Raw genomic sequence first — 19,165 nt, forward strand, 5'->3', positions numbered from 1 at the left:
AATGCAAATCAAAACTACAATGAGATATCATCTCACACTGGTCAGAATGGCCATCATGAAAAAATCTAGAAACAATAAATGCTGGAGAGGGTGTGGAGAAAAGGGAACACTCTCGCACTGCTGGTGGGAATGTGAATTGGTACAGCCACTATGGAGAACAGTATGGAGGTTCCTTCAAAAACTACAAATAGAACTACCATATGACCCAGCAATCCCACTACTGGGCATATACCCTGAGAAAACCATAATTCAAAAAGAGTCATGTACCAAAATGTTCATTGCAGCTCTATTAACAATAGCCAGGACATGGAAGCAACCTAAGTGTCCATCAACAGATGAGTGGATAAAGAAGATGTGGCACATATATACGATGGAATATTACTCAGCCATATAAAGAAACGAAATTGAGTTATTTGTAGTGAGGTGGATGGACCTACAGTCTGTCATACAAAGTGAAGTAAGTCAGAAGGAGAAAAAGAAATACTGTATGCTAACACATATGTATGGAATCTAAGAATAATAAAAAAAAAAGTTCATGAAGAACCTAGGGGCAAGACGGGAATAAAGACAGAGACCTACTAGAGAATGGACTTGAGGATATGGGGAGGGGGAAGGGTAAGCTGTGACAAAATGAGAGTGGCATGGACATATATACAGTACCAAACGTAAAATAGATAGCTAGTGGGAAGCAGCTGCATAGCTTGGGGAGATCAGCTCTGTGCTTTGTGACCACCTAGAGGGGTGGGATAGGGAGGGTGGGAGGGAGGGAGACGCAAGAGGGAAGAGATATGGGAACATATGTATATGTATAACTGATTCACCTTGTTATAAAGCAGAAACTAACACACCATTGTAAAGCAATTATACTCCAATAAAGATGTTAAAAAAAAAGTTAAATACCGCTGTTGTTTTAAGAGTTCCCGCCTCATCTGTCTCCTTCTGTAACTCTGGCCGTCCCTTCTGGCCTTCCTTACTCCACCTGCACCTGCCTTCCCGTGGCACCTGTGCTAAGCTTTTCCAGGAGACTGGGAGGCACGGGGACAAACAAGCAGCTGCCGGTTCTCTATTCTGCACCCTCTTCCCCGCCCTGATTTGCGGAGAGAGAAAGTGACGCCCAGGGTGGTATGTAACTTACCCAAGGTCACAGAGCCCGGATCAGAAAATCCAGGTGTCCAGACCCCCACCTCAGCGCCCGGCCCATGCCTAGAGACCCATTCGCTCTCCGCGCCTGAATCCAAGAGCTTTCTTTATTTCACATCCCCGCCTCCCCAGCCCCACCCCCCAGTTCCCCGGAGTCGCTTCTGACGCTCGGCAGCCTCCAGGGTCCAGCCCTTCCTGCGGGCGCTTCCTTTCCGCCGGATTCCCACGCCGGAGTCGCCCTTGCCCCGCGCGCAGCCCGCGGGAGCGCTGCCTTCCGGCCCGGGAGCTCCTCTCCGCGCCCCGCAGCCCCGCACGGCGGGGGCACAGAGGCGGGCGGGCGGCCAGGGCTCACCGCCCGACGCGGAGAACAGAAACTGAGGGGGTGTCCCGAGCCCCCAGGCCAGAAGGCCAGGGACCCCGGGGACCCCGGGGACCCCGCCCTCTTCCCTCCCTGCGCCCGCACCTGGAAAGGGGCAGCAACCCACGGTGACGTCCTCCGCGCAGCCGGTGCGCTCACCCTCCAGCCCGCAGCCCCGCCGCCTCCTTCGGGAAGTCCCAAAGTGTCACGGTCGAGCCCGCTGGGGTGTGGCCGCGCCTCCCGCTCCCCCAGGGGCTGTCCCCAGCCGGGCGGCCGTTCCTACTCCCCGCCCGTTCCCGGCCCCGCGTCCGCTGTGCTCCTGCCCTGGCCCCGGCTCCGGCCCCGCCAAGGTGCGAACTGCTCTCTCCCCGGGACGCACGGACCATGGATTCGGGATCCGGCTTCCGAAGACAGGCCGCCTTTTGGTTGGACAATTAGCGGAGGTGGGCGGGGGGTTGACCATCCCCACACACGCGCTTCTCCATGAAGATTCTTGAGCTTTCTTTGAAGAAAGGAGTGCATATGCTGCAGTGTCTCTGTGGAAGGAGCCTGAGGTCCAGCAACAGCCTAAGTGGTGAGAAAATGTTCCTTCCTTAGCCCTAAACCTGCAGATGCCCCCCCTTCCCTCCTCCTCATACCCTCTCTGCGCCCCCCCCCCCCCCCCCCCGCCCTTAATCAGCGCTGTAAGTGATGGAAGGAAGGCGTTTCCTTACTGGGGCAAGATAATGGCCCCGTTGCCGGTTCTGTCTTTGGATTTTTTTTTTTTTTCTCTCTTAAATCCCTGAAGTCATCCGTGTTTTATAGAACGCTTTCGCTGTCGCCTAGCGCCTGAGCTGGAATCCGCGGGTCTCTTTCCGAGGGGTGCTTACAGTGACCTGCTTTCGCACTTCCTCGCGGCTGTCTCCTTGTGACCTGCGAGGGCGGCGTGCGACTTGGAGTTGCTCAAAGTCTTCTCTTGAGAAGTTGCTCGTGCGTTCGACAGGAGAGGGGACTTTTAAACAGGTGGCTGGCCAGGCAGGTATCTTTTATTTTTCTTGCTTTGTCTGGAAAGTAGACATCTGGTCATCGTCAGTGAGTGCCTTTTGCCCTGGAGATCAAGAAATTTCTGAACTGATGCTGAAACAGAAGAGTCCCAATTAGGCCTGGGTTTAACCGACTAGGTCCCTCAGGAAAAGCTCAGGGAGGGAAAGAAAGAAAATCAGACCCTTTTAATGACCTGCGATATTGAGAAAAACGATTAAAAATTTTAATTAAAAAAAGAAGTACAACCAAGTAAGTGTGATACTTCTCTGCTGAAGCCTTGAGGATGAGGCGAACTGTTTCACCACACTTTCCATTGTCCATCTCTCTCTTTCTTCAGGTGTAAGTTCTCTTTAAAGTGGTTTTGTCCAGTAACCTTGCTAGTGCTAATCCGGTTTTTGTGTCTTTGGGTTTCTGTTTACAAAATTGGGGGTGGGGTGTGAGGAGAGAGGAAAGGCACCCTTATTATGTCTAAACAAATGTCTCTTTGTAAAATAATTTTTTGGTACATAAATTCCAAATAACTTTAATGTTCAAAAATTTAACAATATTATAATAGGCTTCAGGTTTAAAACTTCGTATGTTATTCTGGGGGATCTGATTCATTTGGTTAAGTACCTATTTTCAGTCTGTGCGGGAGCTATGAAGATTATATTTGGAAAGATTAGAATATATATAGGTTTCATTCATCCTTTCTAAAACTTCGACTTTCTGCTTACTTACCACTCTAAATGAAAAATAAACCATTGTAAAAGAACTAATTAGTTAATTTAACTACATGTGAAATATGAGAATATACACTTTTGAAATGAAATCAGCAATGAGATCTCATATTTCTACTTTTGTTCAATTCAGATTATTTAGACATTATCTTTTGCCAGCATATTTGTAAGGGCTGAAATATATCAAATAACTAATATTCTAAACTAACATGCTTGATGTTGAAGTTTTATGTTTTGAAAATACATATTTCAGGAAGCCAGCAGAGATGTATGTTATTTGTTTTTCCTTGTCTACATTAAGTAAAACATGAATAGATTATAACTTGGATATATGTTTCCTAGATGTGAAAAATGTGAAAGTATGTATGGTGTGTGATAACGACCTCTTGTAAAAATAGATAACATGTTAATTTACATACAGAGTCAGTCTCTCAAATATTAACAGATCCAAACAGAAGTGGTAATATGTGTGAGGGAGAAGCATAGGTTGTTGCAAAGTCATGGGACTTAGAATCAGAAGACCTAGCTATAAAGCAGTCTCAATAAAATCACTAACAATCTTTCAAACTCAGTATTTTCATCTGAAAAAAAAGTGGAAATAATGATAGCTCTAGGCTGTTCCCTATTTCTTACTGGATCCTAGATTTAACATGTGATCCTATGAAAACTGTTGCGCTTTATATATTCATTGTTATTTAGTGGGGTGGTTGGTTATTTTAGGGAACTATCACTCTAGGGGAATTCTTGTAAAATGGTATAGTCACAAGTTGTGAAGATGAAGTTTCCTTTTGAGTGGGTTTTTATGTCATAAGCCTAATATTCTTCACTATTTCAGTAGTGCTTCAATGGCTAAAACGAATAAGAATCATAAAATATACAAAATGATCATCACTTCCTTTTAGCTTTCATTTTCAAAAGGATTTTTGTTGTTTTATGTAACATTTTCAGTGTTAATGTCAGAAAATTCAAAAAGTTAGTGCTTACTATTAGTTCATTTGTCTTGCAGTACTTAACAAAAGCAATTTGCTAAGTGCCTACTATATGCAAATATGTAGGCATTACTACTCTTCACTTAGTATTTTGGGTTCTCCTCTTGGGCATTTTGCAGGATAGCATTCTCGAATTCCCTTGAACTTACGTATGGCCATATGACTTGCATTAACAAACGAAACATGAGCAGAAGTGACATGCCTCACTTCCATGTGGAAGGTTTAATAGCCAGAGCACACTTCACCTTCTGCTGTGACCTTCTGATGATGTTCAAGGTAGTGGTTACCCCATCTGTCTGTGTCCCTGAGTATCTGTAGTAATAGGGCTTTACTCTGTGACCCATGATGGGCATTTAGCACAAATGAGAAGTTAAAACTTCTTTTTGTAAGTAACAGATTTTTAAGGTTATTTGTTATCTAGCCTATCCTGATTGATATAGTAAGGCAGTACAGTTTAACTTAATAAAATTTAATGGAAGATTATTGGGCTGTGTTTAAGGTTCTTTCTAGTCAAACACTTTAATTTCTCTATGATATCACCTGTAGTATATAATGAATTAACGTATTGGTTTCCTTTCCTAATCTTTGAATAATTAGTTTAGCATACCAAAGTATGCGTTTTTGTCATCAAGTAAGTTAGTGCCTGTCCTGAAACTAGTGGGTACATTGCTTCTTAAATGGTATTTATCATTCCCCCAAAGATATAATGAAGCTCCACTGATATTTGAGATTATTCTTTCAAAGTGGTAGTTTAACTGAAAGACCCTTAAGGACTCAGGTGCTCCTTTCTACTTACCTTGCAATGTAGAAACTACGTTTTGATACCCCCAAGTTCCTGGAAAGAAAGAGCTAGCTATATTACCTGAGAAACAGTACAAATGTGGCAACTCTCATCTCTGCTGCAGTTTTGCCAGACAAAAGAAAACGCAAATAAAATTGTTTTTCTCTCAGCTTATAAACTAAGAGCTGTGTGCCTGTGAAGAAAACCAGGGCAGTAGTTTATGGTAAAGGGATTGGGCTGAATGCTCCATCTGGGTCATGGACCAGCAATCCATTTGCTTGGCTCTGGGTTAAGTAAAGCAAATGAGAGGAGGGAAGGCAGACTTTTCCAGAAGCCTAGGGTATGTTTGTCATGCCAAATAGCCCTCCACAGCTGGCACCCCTCCCTTCTTCCTGTCTTTATCCATCTTAGGATAGAAAGTTAAAGAAACATGTCTCTGGCTTCAGGGGTGGCCATTTTTCAATTCAGCAAACCCTCTTTGTGGACCGATTGTTGCTAGGCTCTGTGTTAGGCACAGGAGGCCCAGCAGGGAGAGATATGGACAAGCAAGAGGTACCATACTAGGCAGGATATGATACATGCCAAAAGTGGAGTACCTGGGAGCCTCCGTTTATTTCAGTTTAACAATCTCTTACCTGAGTTAATGGTCTATGGTAAGAATCATCTCAAAAAAGGAATAATTAATTCTGCCTGTAATTCGTGTTTATCTCCCTGAGCTTGAAAAAGCATTTAGGAATTCAAAAGGGTAGTGCTGGGTGAGGCAGATGGGGGCTCTCATGAAAAGGAATAGTATCTCTGTATATTTTACCAGAAGAATGTGTTTGAATAAGACATAGATATAAAAAAGCAATGTTTTACAAAGAATTAGCCTACAACTCATTAAAGCCTACCCAGCATTGCTCATACTCAGATATCTTGCCTAGTTATCTGTTATACCTCTCCTCTGCCCCTCCTTCAACCTAAGTCCATTCGTTCACAGCCAGATATAACACATCAGCTTCTAAGAAAGGTGCAAGTTTTATTCTCTGGTATTGGAGTCAGAAAGAGACATCCAGGGAGTACTTTTAGATCTGTTCTCTCAATTTCCATGGAATATCTTGAAACAATGAAGCTTTCCTTTGTACAATTTAGTGTATGAAATTGCTACCTTTATGCTGTGTTATTTTCATTGCACAGTGTTATGAATGCCATGTCCGAGTATTATTTCTAATGCCAGTAAGTGTTGCAGGGTATTTGCATTTCCTAGGGTGAATATCAGAAAGATACTGTGAATCTGCCAAGACAATCTCTCTTGCTGAAATGATCTTTCTTGTTTATACATAAGCTTCTAGTACCGTCCTACCCTCTCCACTCATTACTGTTTATAGAAACGATAGCATTGCAGTTGGTGTCACTGATTGCCCACGTTGCTGCTTCAATGAAGCCAGCTGGGATTCGATTGCATGGTCTTTAAATAAAACTTAGTGGCACAAAATGAATCTCTTTTTTTGAGGGGAGGGGGGTTGTTGCTAGCTGGATCATGCTCTAAGGCACTAATTATTTGCTTAACTTGGAGGAACTTGAGAATCAGTGAATCACCATGTTGGCTCAGTGTCTGACCTTGGCACTGAGGAACTTGTGGGTAGGTAGCATAGACAAAGTCTTTATGAAGCCATTCTCAAAATGACAGTGATGAACCATTTACCCCCAGCCCATTTTAGCACTCTGTAAGTAGCTCACGGACTGGGGATAGTGAATGTGCCTGTGGTTCCAGCCACCCAAAGACTGGAGCCAGATTAATTGAGAACAGGAATTCCAGACAGTAATGTTCTGTGCCAGCCTGGTACAAGGGGATGGCCTGGAAATGGTGAGAAACAGAGTGAAAGATTGGTGGTGCATTTTCTTAAACTGCCACAGTATGGAAAGTAAAGAATATCTGTCACTACTTTTGGCCTTTGGCTTCCAAACTTCACTACAAGTTAGGCAGGATAGCATTTTTCTTTATAGTTATATAATACAGATTAGGGGACCAAGCCTTATCCAGGTGAAGATTCATATGTCTATGTAAGTTTATTTTCTCCTGAAAAATTTTAAATTTATAAATGTATCTATATCTATTTAAAATATCTGTGCACTTATGCAAGTGTGTGTGTGTATGTGTGTATCTCTGTGTCTTTGGTTAAATGTGTTCAAAATTGTTAATGGCAGTTACCTTTAGGGAGTTTGATGGCAGAGACTTGTTTTCTGCTTAACATATTTCTATATTATTTGAATTTTAATGAAAATGTGTTCCCTTTTTAATTTAAAAAACTAGTGATATATATTTTAGATTATGCAGTTTTCTGCTCATAGCAGGAAACTTTGAAAATGTAAAATCTCTGTAGAATAAGAAAATCACTTATAAAACCATAACCTCAATATAATCCCTTTTATTCTTGGTGTGTGAATTTTGAAAACAAAAGTTATCACATGAAAGTTATATGCTTTGTTTCTTTTCCTATGCGCTTAAACAGTTATTGTAAATATGGAAAGAGATACTCATTGAAATATTTGGAAAATACTTTTTTCTAAGAGGAATTACAAGAAGCTGTTAATAGTGCTTAGTAGGAGAGAGATACTTTTGGGACAGTGGAAAAGGAGGGTTCTTTTTAGCTTTGTGCATTTCTACATTGTTTCTAATGATTTGTACATATTGACTTTATATATATAAAGCAGGATATAGCTGGGTGTGAAATGGTGAACCATTTGTATTTTCTTTTTTTTAAACTCATATATGTTAAAAAACACTAACAGAGATGTCATTTTGCCAAAAATTCTTCTAAATATGCCTTTAAATTATGGAATGACCTCACATATCTATGCTATAATTGTCATCTGCCTACTGTTGGATCACATCCATTTTTCTAAGCCTTTAAATTTTGTTTTAAAGAATTTTTACGAATATCTTTGTGTAGCGATCTTGGTGTGTGGTGGGCTTAGGGGATGGTAATCAGTTATAACTTTTCTTTCTTCTCCTTCCCTCTACCTTCTACCTTAATCCTGAGTTCAAAATAATTGAGAAAATAAAGTTGTGAAACAGATAGCTATTAATGTATCTGCTTTCTTCCTGGATTGCTGGACAATTGGATTAGAGAATGGTCAAAATTGAATTTAACACCAAACTAAATCTTGATGTATGCGAACCACTAGAGGGAAGTTTGGATCTATAGAGCAGGCCCACCTGCCAAGAAATCCACCTTTACCCCTGCTGAACCCCAGTAGCAGAGCAGAGAGATTTGCATTCCATATTTACCTCTAAAGACAGGTCTGGGACCAGAGCTATTTTTGCCTACCCAGAAGCTAAGAATGTGTCCAGCCTGTGAGTAGGCAGATCCACAGAGACAGAGAGAGACCACAGCAGGCTAAGCTTCACTGGCCCCATTTTTTCTCCCAGTCTCACCAATCAGATAAGTTTTTCCTCTTCCTTGGAAAGGAGTGAGAAGGGTGGATGGAAGGGCACAGAACTCTCTTCCCATTTGTTGGAAAAGGCAAAAGAGCCTGTTTTGTGGACCAAAAGTAAATGAGGAAAGTGGGAGCAAAATTTTATTCTTACAGTGTGTAACTTTCAAAGGCATAACTATTTTTAAGGGTGTTGATATATCCATATATTCTCCAGTAACTTACACTTTTGACCACCGTATAATATTTTCCTGGCTGTGTGTGACTGTGGGCTAGTTACCTGTGTCTCATATGTAAAATGGGGCTTAACAATAGTTCTGAGTTTATAGGGTTGTTCTGAAGATTAAATGCATTAATATCTGTAAGGTTCTTAGCCTGTGAAAGCCTGAGCACTTGGTATTTAGTATTTCCTGCTCTTCTTTTTCTTGCCTTTCATCCCTCCTGGTGTTATAAAATACCAAATGCATGCTGTTAGTGTGTGATTTATCCCATCTTAGTCCTTCTCTTAATTTAAGGTAAAAAAATGTGCACCATACTAAATCTTAGGATATATCTAATATTTTGATCTGTATGCTTAACTTTCCTTTATTGTTTAAGACAGGTCTTTATTCTGGTAAAAAGCTATAGGAGTCTGAATCTAGCCAATTTCATTTGTGATGATTCCAGTTTGTTTTCTTAAAACTAATAATTATCATAATCACAGCATTAAGGAAAATTCTGGATTTTATTTCATCCATAAAATTCTGGATTTTATTTCATCCATAGAAAATGGAATTGCAGAGTAATTTGGCTCTAACAGGTAATTTGGATGATATTTTTTTTTCTTTTAGTTCCAATAACATTTTATTTAAGGACATGGAATCTGAATTTTATATAATTTTTACATGACACACAATATTATTATTTTGATCTTTCTCAACTATTTAAAAATGTAAAAACTGTTTTTAGCTCATGGGCAGTACAAAAACAGGCATCAGGCTGGATTTCACTCACAGGCTGTGGTGTGCTGACCCCTGCCATTTCCATTACTCGTCACTATACTCGAAAGTCTGCATGCACCTACACCATTGGCAACACCAGGCATTACCAAACTTTCAAATCTCGCCAATTTGACAGGTGAAACTGTATCTTAGTTTGGTTTAGCTTTACTTTGCATTTCTCTTTTTATAAGGAAAGTAAATGATCTTTTCTTATTGGATGATATTCTTTTAAGTGACTTTTGATGACTGAATTTTTGGAATTAAACATAGTAGCACGAACCTTATTCTTAGGAGTTCATGTTGCTCAAGTTTTAACTCTCTGTTGTGTTGGTAGATTATTTAGAAGATCAAAACAGGAAGCAACCAAGAGTCACATTACATTTTATTACTGTAGAATCAGTGTGACTGAAAAAATTCCTGACCTCCTCAGGACTAAGTAAGATCATTTAAATTTATTTTCAAGTCCTGGCCACTAGGCTCATTCAGTAGATTGCTGTTTTTCCATTCTTTGTTGTGTTTCTCTCACTAGGTCATTTCTAGGAAGTACTGAGAGGTATTGCCACGTTCCACAAACATGTCCTGGTGTTATTCAACATGTCTGCCAGTATTCTTCACTCTGAAACACTGAGATGCCGGAGCTTTGTTACTCTCCACTTTTCAATTTTAAAGAAAACCAGACTGTAGGTCTTCCGAATAATTTACTGAATACTTGAGGAAAGCAGAGGTGTATAGCAGTGCAGAGAATGGAAATCTAAAGGCAGACATTAACTATCACTGCTCCTGAAGTCCATGGGTCATGTCCTTCTCTTAGGAGAGCCTCCTGGTCATCTCTGTGTAACTCCTGGACTATCTCTGCATAATGGATATTCTTTGTTTCCCCCAGCATTTAGGAACTACTTCTACAGGTTCCAGAGAAACAATAAGGTAATTCTCATTCCCCTTCCAAGGCTCACTGATTTTCTTATTGCAGGATGGCTGAGAGTGAAGCATCCATGTGCTTTAGGAGAAACACTCACTCACAGCACAGGACATGGTCTGGCCACTCCTGGTCCAGAAAAAGCAATCATGGTAGTTATCAGCACATTTCCAAATGTTTAGGTTATTCCATTTTAAATAGTACCAGATGAGGTGTACCAGATGTCAGCCCAGGTAGCCTTACACCTTTCTATCATCTATCTTTCAAAGTAGATTGCAAAGAGCATCAGTCCTGCATGGTCTCATCTCAGAAACTCTTGGGACAAACAAGACAGCTCCTCTAAGAATGAACAATGATTTTCAAATAGGGCAGCCTAAATGCAGGGGAGAATTCTTTAGCTCTGCATGAACTTGGTTCTGTTCAAAATATACCCAATTTAAATTACTGAAAAAAATACATAACATCTCAGATAGAAGCATCTGCTTCAATGGTTGGAGCAGTTTTACAGCGACAGAGACTAGGAAATTGACATATTTGTATGATTAGAAAGGCTCGACAAGGTAGTCTGTCTGAAAACAAGGTAGTATGTTTCTATGACAAGGGGAAATTCTAATTTTTACCTGAGGGAATACAAATACTAACATCCCCCTAAAATGCTATCTATCCAGTTACAAGAATTTTAATGTTCAGCCTCACTTACTACCCTATTGCTTGAAGAGTTGAATATTTTTGGATTTTTCAACCAAAGATATTATGGAACATCACTTCATTTATATGTCTGTTCATCCAGCATTTAATGAGACCCACACTATGTGCCAAGCAGTGGGTCTGCATGAACCCTGTTCTAAAGTAACTCATACTTAGATAAGGGAGATAATAACTGAGCACAACTTATCCTAATTAAGATATCAATGATGTCTAGTGTCTAGGTATAGTGTGTCATTATTCTAGAAGGGACTGCTATGTTGGTAGTAGAGATAAACTCTCCCTAATATTTTTTTAGGTTATCTTCTCTGATAATTGCTATTTGCTTCTGTGATTGTTTATATGTGCTCTGTTCAAGTTCTAGTTGAGCAGATTGATTGGTAATTTGTTTTCCTCAAGCTGGAAATATTCTAGCTGTAGTTTACATTAGGCTAACTAGCACTGGATGGATCATCATTATGATTTTGTTTTCCAAGATGCAATACTCTGGATTCTATTTTTTCAACTGAAATTGGAATTGGGAGGGCACAAGAAGGAAAAGGAGATAAAAGATATATAGTTTGTTTTTAAGGTTAAAATACAGAAATGGCCAGAGATTAATATAACAAACACTAATATACCTAAGACTCAAAATGAGCAAATTATTAACATTATGTGATATACATTTCAGATTTTCTTAAAATGAAGAAGTCAAACACTACGGATAAAATTAAAATCACTTAGAACTATCCCCAGCTCTATTCCAGAATCCCTTCCTCCTCAGGGGTAACAACTATAATGACTTTGGTGTGTGTCCCTCCCATCCGTATGGGACATTCTGTAGAGCTGAAAGTAGCCAGCTTCCTCAAAAGATGGAAGTACGTTTCTAAGGCAGACATGAAGACTGATCTTCTTAATTTACTATGTATCAGATATGATGCTGTTTTGAGTGTTTCTAAAATTTATAGATGAGGTCTTGAACTGTACTTATCTCTCTGCATCTTATTTTTTCACTCAATTATGTGTTTTTGAAATTCATCCCTGTTAAGACAAACGTATCAAGTTCAGAAACATGAAGCTGGGTGTGAGGGATTCAATATTTGTAGCTGAAAGCGTGGACCGTGGAGCCAGCTTGCCTGGGTTTGACCTGACTCTAAGACTTACCAATTACGTGACCTTGGACAAGTTTCTTAACCCCTCAGGGCCTCACTTTTCTGATTTGTAAAATGGTAATAGCACCTACTTTATTGGGATGTGGTGTGGAGCAAAATGAGTTAATATATTTGAATCTCTTGGAATACTTTCTGACACTTACTAAGCGTAGTATAAGTATTTATTATCTGTATGTTCATTTGAGAACGTGTATTGACTTATAGTAGTAGGAGCAACCTTGCTTGGCTAATATTCCCTGATTTTTTTACATCCAGCACCATGCTAACTAGAAAAGAAACCTGTGTCCAGGCTTGGATTCCTGTCAGAGGCAATTAGGTGTTGAGACTGAGAGGTCACCTAAACTGGAGAGGTTAGTAAATCACTAAGAAACAGTCATCTTGGGGAGCTGCTATATTTACAATGGATAACCAACAAAGACCTACTGTATAGCACAGGGAACTCTGCTCAATATTATGTAACAACCTAAATGGGAAAAGAATTTGAAAAAGAATAGATACATGTATATTTATAACTGAATTACTTTGCTCTACGCCTGAAACTAACATGATGTTGTTAATCAAGTATACTGCAATATAAAATAAAAAGTTTAAAAATAAAAGAAACAATCATCTTTTGATTAAGGCTGTTGCACAGTGGACTGGCATCAAAGGAATTTGCAGCATCTGCCTTAGTGTTTGGGTGTTTGGTTTGATTGTATCAGATACAGCACTCAGGTGCTACAGAAACACCTGAGAATGGTCTGATGTTCAACCCTATTTCCCTTTGATTGTATGCTCCACCGCCCCTCCCCTCTCTTGGGAATTGTAAATTGGTGTACTTTGTCAACCCACCTTTTGAATTGAGAGGAAGTGGTTCTTGGTTGAGCTGGGACTACAGTGAGTGCTTGAGACTGAAGCAAATCCCTCTAGAGATTCAAGAGGAAAAATAAATGAAAGAACAGGTGGAGCTGAGACTGTCCGATGACTTCAGATCTGTGTCAGTCCTACTTTTCAAGCCACCTGGGCCTCCTTAGCAGGTTCTGCAGAGCTGAAAATAGCCAGCTTCCTCAAAAGATGGAAGTATATTTCTAAGGCAGACATTAGGACTGATCGAAGGCTTTGTTCTGATTGATCTCTTCACCTCCTGAAGAGGCTTTTTGGTATGACCAGGTTTCAGTGATTCTAATGAACCTTGTTGTCAACCTCACACCACAGATATTAGGAAGCAAACATAATGCCTGTGCTGTAATCTTCTCACAAGGAGGGACCAATTATATTATGCGTAGAGCATACGTGACTCAAAATGTAGAACTGTAATATTTAGGTCCTAGCAACAATTTTAGGAATTGAATACACACTTTCATTTGACAGTTGAAGAAACAGTCCCAACAAACTTGAGACCGTTATTCAAAACTCCGTATCTGTGTGAAGTGGCTGGATCTTTGAATCCAGGACTTTTAACTCTTAGTATATAGAATTTGGACACTAATTTGCAATGTTTCTTTCATTCACTCATTTCATGAACTTAGGCAAGTTTTTTAACCTCTTTGAGCCTCAAAATCCTCATCTCTTGTATAAGGAACATAAAATCATCCTTGTATCCCTCAAAGCACTGTTTGAAATCTAATTGAAATAGTGTGTGTGCTAACTGGCAAAATCTAAAAAGCATAATAGAGATATAACATTTATTATTACTAGTTTATTATATTGGATGCATTTATGACACAAGGCTATGTTGGAGATAAAATAAAGCTCCATTTTATATTGTCTTGGAGAGGGAGTTAATGGCAGAAGCCAGTTTTATCAACATGAAATTTATAGCTTCTTTGGCATAAGAATTGTATCTTCCAGTAGCTATCACATCTTGCTGTACATGAATTTTTCTGGTCTACCCTATTTTGATGCTGCTTGAAAAGGATGCTCTTCCCATCAACGGTATGGAACCTTTTCAGTCTGTGTTGTAAAGTGGGACAGTATGATAGAGGTTAAGACATTTTGTTGATTTAACCTTACTTTAAACTCTTTCACCGATGACTACTAACTGGGGTCTTGCAAGGGGTGTGGTAATATATTCCAGTATCCAGAGTGTAACTTCTATTATTGAGGGCTTGTGTCACTTAGTTCTCAGTCAATGGTGAGCAAATATACACTATATTAGAGTTTAATTCCTGGGATCTACAGGCACTTTTGTCTGTGACGCAGAAAGAGTAAATGAGCTACTTTTAGGTAGAGTAATCACATTAATTGACAGGAGATTCTAATAAAAATAACAGCATAGACAGGAGGAAATAGTAAAAGCTCATGTGAGCACTAACAGTCAGACATATTCTAGACATAATTGGGTTCCTAGTATGTGCTTGGCATTGGGCATGTAGAGATAAATCAACTCCTGCCTTAAGTAATTTGTAGTATGGCAAGGGAAAGAAGATATAAGCAAAAAACACATCTTCATGGGTAGGTGCTAGACCAAAGGTAGAAACAATTTACCTTGGAAACAGAGAGAGATGAGAGCAGTTCCTTCTGCTTGGTGATGTGTGTGTGTGTAGTCAGGGAGGCTTATCTGGGAAGGCTTCAGCGAAATATGCTACCAGAGATGCATTTTAAAGAATAAATAGGCATCCACCTTGCATAGAAAATGATGAGGAAGGGCATTTTGGGTAAAGGAAAACATGCGCTGAGGCATAGGGCCAAGAAAGAGCATGTGTTTCAGGCTAAATTTGCTCATTCTTTCCTTCATTCTTTCACTCATTTATCAACGACCTACTCTTTGCCAGGTACTGTTCTAATTGCTGGGGATTCAGTGGTGAGCAAAACAATCTATTTTAAGAGCTGACTTCCTGGTGCAGAAGTAAAACAATAATTAAATAAACAACTAACATGCATATAATAAAGTGTCAGGTGGTGGTAAGTGCTATAAAGAGAAGTAAACACATTAAGGGGTTAGAGAGAGAAAGGAAGATGTCTTTAGATACAGCAGTCTTTTCCGAGGGAATGGCTTTTAGGCAGAGACCAAAGGAAGCGAGGGATCCAGCTTGCATTACTCAGGGAAAATTTACTCTAGCTGGAAAGAGCAGCAAGTGCAAAGATCCTGAAGTAGGAATAGGCTTGACATATTCGAAGATGAGGGAGAAAGGCAGCGTGGCAAGAGCAAGATGAGATGAGGAAAAATGGTAGGAAATGATATTGTTTATGGTATTGTAGACTGTGGCAAGTATTTTGGAATTTATTTTGAGAGTTATGCAAAGTCATGAAAGGGTTTTGAACAGGAGTGTGAAAAGCCATTTATATTTTAAATGGATCACTCTGGCTGCAGTATGATAGTAGACTGTATCAAGGAGAGCTATTACAGTCTTTCTGGTGAGAGGCTTGGAAGAGAGTCAAAATGTGTTAGGTGGTGAGACGTGGTCTGAATTGGGATATATTTGGAGGTAGAGTTGATAGGATTTGCTAATTGAGAGAAAGAGAGAAATCAAAGGTGACTCAAGTAATATGCCTGAGCATCTAGGTGAGGAGGGATGCCTTTCATTGAGTTGGGAAACAAAGAAGGGTAGAGTTGCTTTGGGGAGATAAACTCAAGTGTTCTGTTTTGAATATGTTCAAAGTGACATAGAATAAAAGATAAACATTGAATAGAGAGATAAAATTCTGGAATTTAGGGGAGTCCAGAGCCTTAGATATGAATGCATATAGTTGGTATTTAGAATCCCAGAACTGTGTTCAGTTTCATAAAAAATTAGTGTGGGGACTTCCCTGGTGATGCAGTGGTTAAGAATCCGCCTGCCAATGCAGGGGACACAGGTTCGAGCCCTGATCTGGGAAGATCCCACATGCCACGGAGCAACTAAGCCTGTGAGCCACAACTACTGAGCACGCACTGTAGAGCCCGCAAGCCGCAACTGCTGAGCCCGTGTGCCACAACTACTGAAGCCTGTGCACCTAGAGCCCATGCTCCACAACAAGAGGAAGCCACCACAGTGAGAAGCCCACACACCGCAATGAAGAGTAGTCCCCGCTTGCCACAACTAGAGAAAGCCTGTGCGCAGCAACGAACACCCAACGTAGCCAAAAATAAATAAATAAATTTATATATATTAAAAAAAAGAATTAGTGTTGATACGGCAAAGAATAGATTTGAGGACTACGCCTGCAGTACTCCTGTACTTAGCCATTAGGAGCTAAATGCTACCAAAGAGACTCAGAAGGACTAGCCTAAGAAGTGGAAGAAATTCAAGAGAGTGTGATAATAGGAGTTAAGTGAAGAAAGTGGCAAGAAAGAATGACCAACTGGGTCATATGCTGATGAGAGATCAGTATGGTGTAGACTGAGAATGGATCTTCAGATTGCAAAATGTGGAGGTCATCCCAAACCTTGGCGAGTGGTTTCAGTGGAGAGGTGGGTGTGAAAGTCTGATCGGAATGGGCTCAAGAGACTAGAAGGTGAGAGAGTGGAGAGAATGAACATAAAAGAATCTGCATAGCACAGGGAGATCAGTGAGGTGGTTTGTGACCACCTAGAGGGGTGGGATAGGGAGGGTGGGAGGGAGACACAAGAGGGAAGAGATATGGGGATATATGTGTATGTATAACTGGTTCACTTGGTTATACAGCAGAAACTAACACACCATTGTAAAGCAATTATACTCCAATAAAGATGTTAAAAAAAAAAGGCATTAAACCCTTAAAGAAAAAAAAATAAAATCTTTGCCCTTTAAAAAAAAAAATCTAAGAGTTTCACAGTGAAGTTGTGTGGAGAAATGAGGGAATGTGGGATCAAGGGGAACATTGGTTTTATGAAAATATTTTGGCATATTTATTTATATGCTGATGAGATGATTGACTAGGAAAAGGAAAGCCGTTGTAGGAGAGAGATTGGGAACATTGCGAAGATTAATTGACTTCCCATGATTAATACATTCCAGGCTTGGACCAGATACATCATAGCCTCATCAGACTCTTGTTAAAAAAAAACAGATTGCCTTGTCCTACACCATACCTCCCACGTGTTAGAAAGGTCCCATGTGCTTATATTTTGTAGAAGCTCCTCCGGTGGTTCTAGTGTGGAGCTAGATTTGGGAAGTTTTGTTTTGGGCAACACAGTGTATTGCAGTGGTGGCAAGGGTCCATTGACTTGGGGTGGCAGAAGGTGGGGCTATAAATTTTGACTTTTTATAAATCTTTAATCTCTTAGCTTTGGCTTTCTTGTTTTTGGATTTCCCCTCCTAAGAATGCTCTTAGCATGGAGTACTAGAGGCTGCTAATGGTGTTTTTGGAGTCCATGTGGTTTCTCTATGGGGATGTTAATGGAAGTATCTGGCTGTCACAGTCTGTGATTAAAATCACTCTGATTAAGATTTTAAGCAAATAGTTACCCATTGAAAAAGTGATAGTCGTATGCTTTCCTCTTTTGGGGGATACACAGAAATATCCATTAGACTGCCAAATCTAGCACAAGCATGTTCAAGAAATTGGGTCAAAGGGGACCATTAAGATTTATACTTGATAAAATATTGAGTCTTAGAACCAAACTAGGTGCTCAGACGCTTGATTATTTAGGGAGAATAATTCTGTGAAGTGAGAATTAGATCTGGAATCCAAAGGCCTGGGTTATATTTTTGGCTCTGTAATTTACAAACCATATGAATTTTGGGAAGTTTTGTGTGCTCATATGAAAATGAGTGTGCTAGCCTTTCCCTTCCATCTTAGAGTTATCAATACAAAGATCAAATGAGTGGAAAACATTTCATGACTATAAAGACTTACAACTGGGGCTTCCCTGGTGGCGCAGTGGTTGAGAGTCCACCTGCCGATGCAGGGGACACGGGTTCGTGCCCCGGTCCGGGAGGATCCCACATGCCGCGGAGCGGCTGGACCCGTGAGCCATGGCCGCTGGGCCTGCGCGGCTCCGCAACAGGAGAGGCCACGACAGTGAGAGGCCCGCGTACCGCAAAAAAAAAAAGACTTACAACTGTATATGTGTGTGTGTGTATGTGTATGTATATATATATATATATATAGTATTTGTATATAGTATATATATAGTTGATGTGAACTGTGAAAAACGGCTTTTATAAACAGTTTTACACTACATGACACAAGTATCTTGGAAAAGTGATCATTCACACCCCATCATCATTTGTGATGCAAAGTAAAGCTGATTAAAGTGTATTTGTTTACATATATGTACATACATATATATACATGCATATGTAGGTGTATAGCTTTGTTCAGTATTATTTTTATTAGTTTTCCTTAGAGATTAGGATGATTTTTGAATTATACTTATTGCATTGAATTATATTTTTGAATTACATTCGAATTTATAATTAGAAATGATATGTTAGCCTAAACCCCCAAATTCTTCCCACAGCAGTTTCAGATTTGGAGATAAGCCCTAGAGCTTCACTGGTGCCTGTCTCTGCACTACAACTGTATTTCAGTCCATGTCCCATAAATTTGGGAAAGAAATCACAAATGAGAGAGGGAATAGAATGATACAGCAGGTTGTACCATTGTACACCATGCTGGTTACAAGACACTTGAAGGTGGGAAGGAGAAGATTGTATTTGGTCTTGGGTAGGATGTTTTCCAAGGGATATTATTATACTAGAGTACACACAGGAGATGATGACCAGGGTATGAATAGGGTTTGAAATCGTGACTTAAAAGGATCAGGTAAAGGCCATAAAGATGTTTAGCCTAGAGAAGAGAAGATCAAAGTAGACTATGATATTTTGGTGATTTCAAGGAAGTAGAGGTAGGTTTGATGGATTGAGTTTGAAAGGAAGTGAATGCAGGTATAGAGAACACCCAATGAATACTCTGGCTGGTTATGACTTTCCAGTCATTCACTCTTACTGTATCAGCAGATGCTGTATGACTATTGAGATATTGCAGAGGGATTTGAACATCTAATACGAAGCAGAAATAGATGACCTTATGAAGTCTCTTCTAGCTCCAGTACTTTGTGTCAAAGACTTTATGTGAGGAAGAGCTAGTACATTTTCGGA

At 40.0% G+C, this 19,165-nt stretch overlaps 1 protein-coding gene across 2 annotated transcripts in view; it reads left to right on the top strand.

Annotated features, from left to right (window-relative positions):
- Positions 1-19,165, top strand: part of FGF12 (fibroblast growth factor 12) — a 554,165-nt gene that overhangs the window by 201,571 nt on the left and 333,429 nt on the right. Inside the window, exon 1 of one of the 2 annotated variants that reach the window (XM_060010935.2) lies at positions 1,778-2,072. The exons of the other annotated variant lie outside the window; for it this stretch is intronic. Within the exon in view, the coding sequence (XP_059866918.1) occupies positions 1,982-2,072 (91 nt within the window). The 5' untranslated portion in view covers positions 1,778-1,981. Of the gene's footprint in view, positions 1-1,777; positions 2,073-19,165 lie in introns of those variants that run through there. 2 annotated transcript variants of the gene reach the window in all.

This window comes from Delphinus delphis, chromosome 4 (assembly GCF_949987515.2).
Source record: "Delphinus delphis chromosome 4, mDelDel1.2, whole genome shotgun sequence".
Taxonomy (NCBI): domain Eukaryota; kingdom Metazoa; phylum Chordata; class Mammalia; order Artiodactyla; family Delphinidae; genus Delphinus; species Delphinus delphis.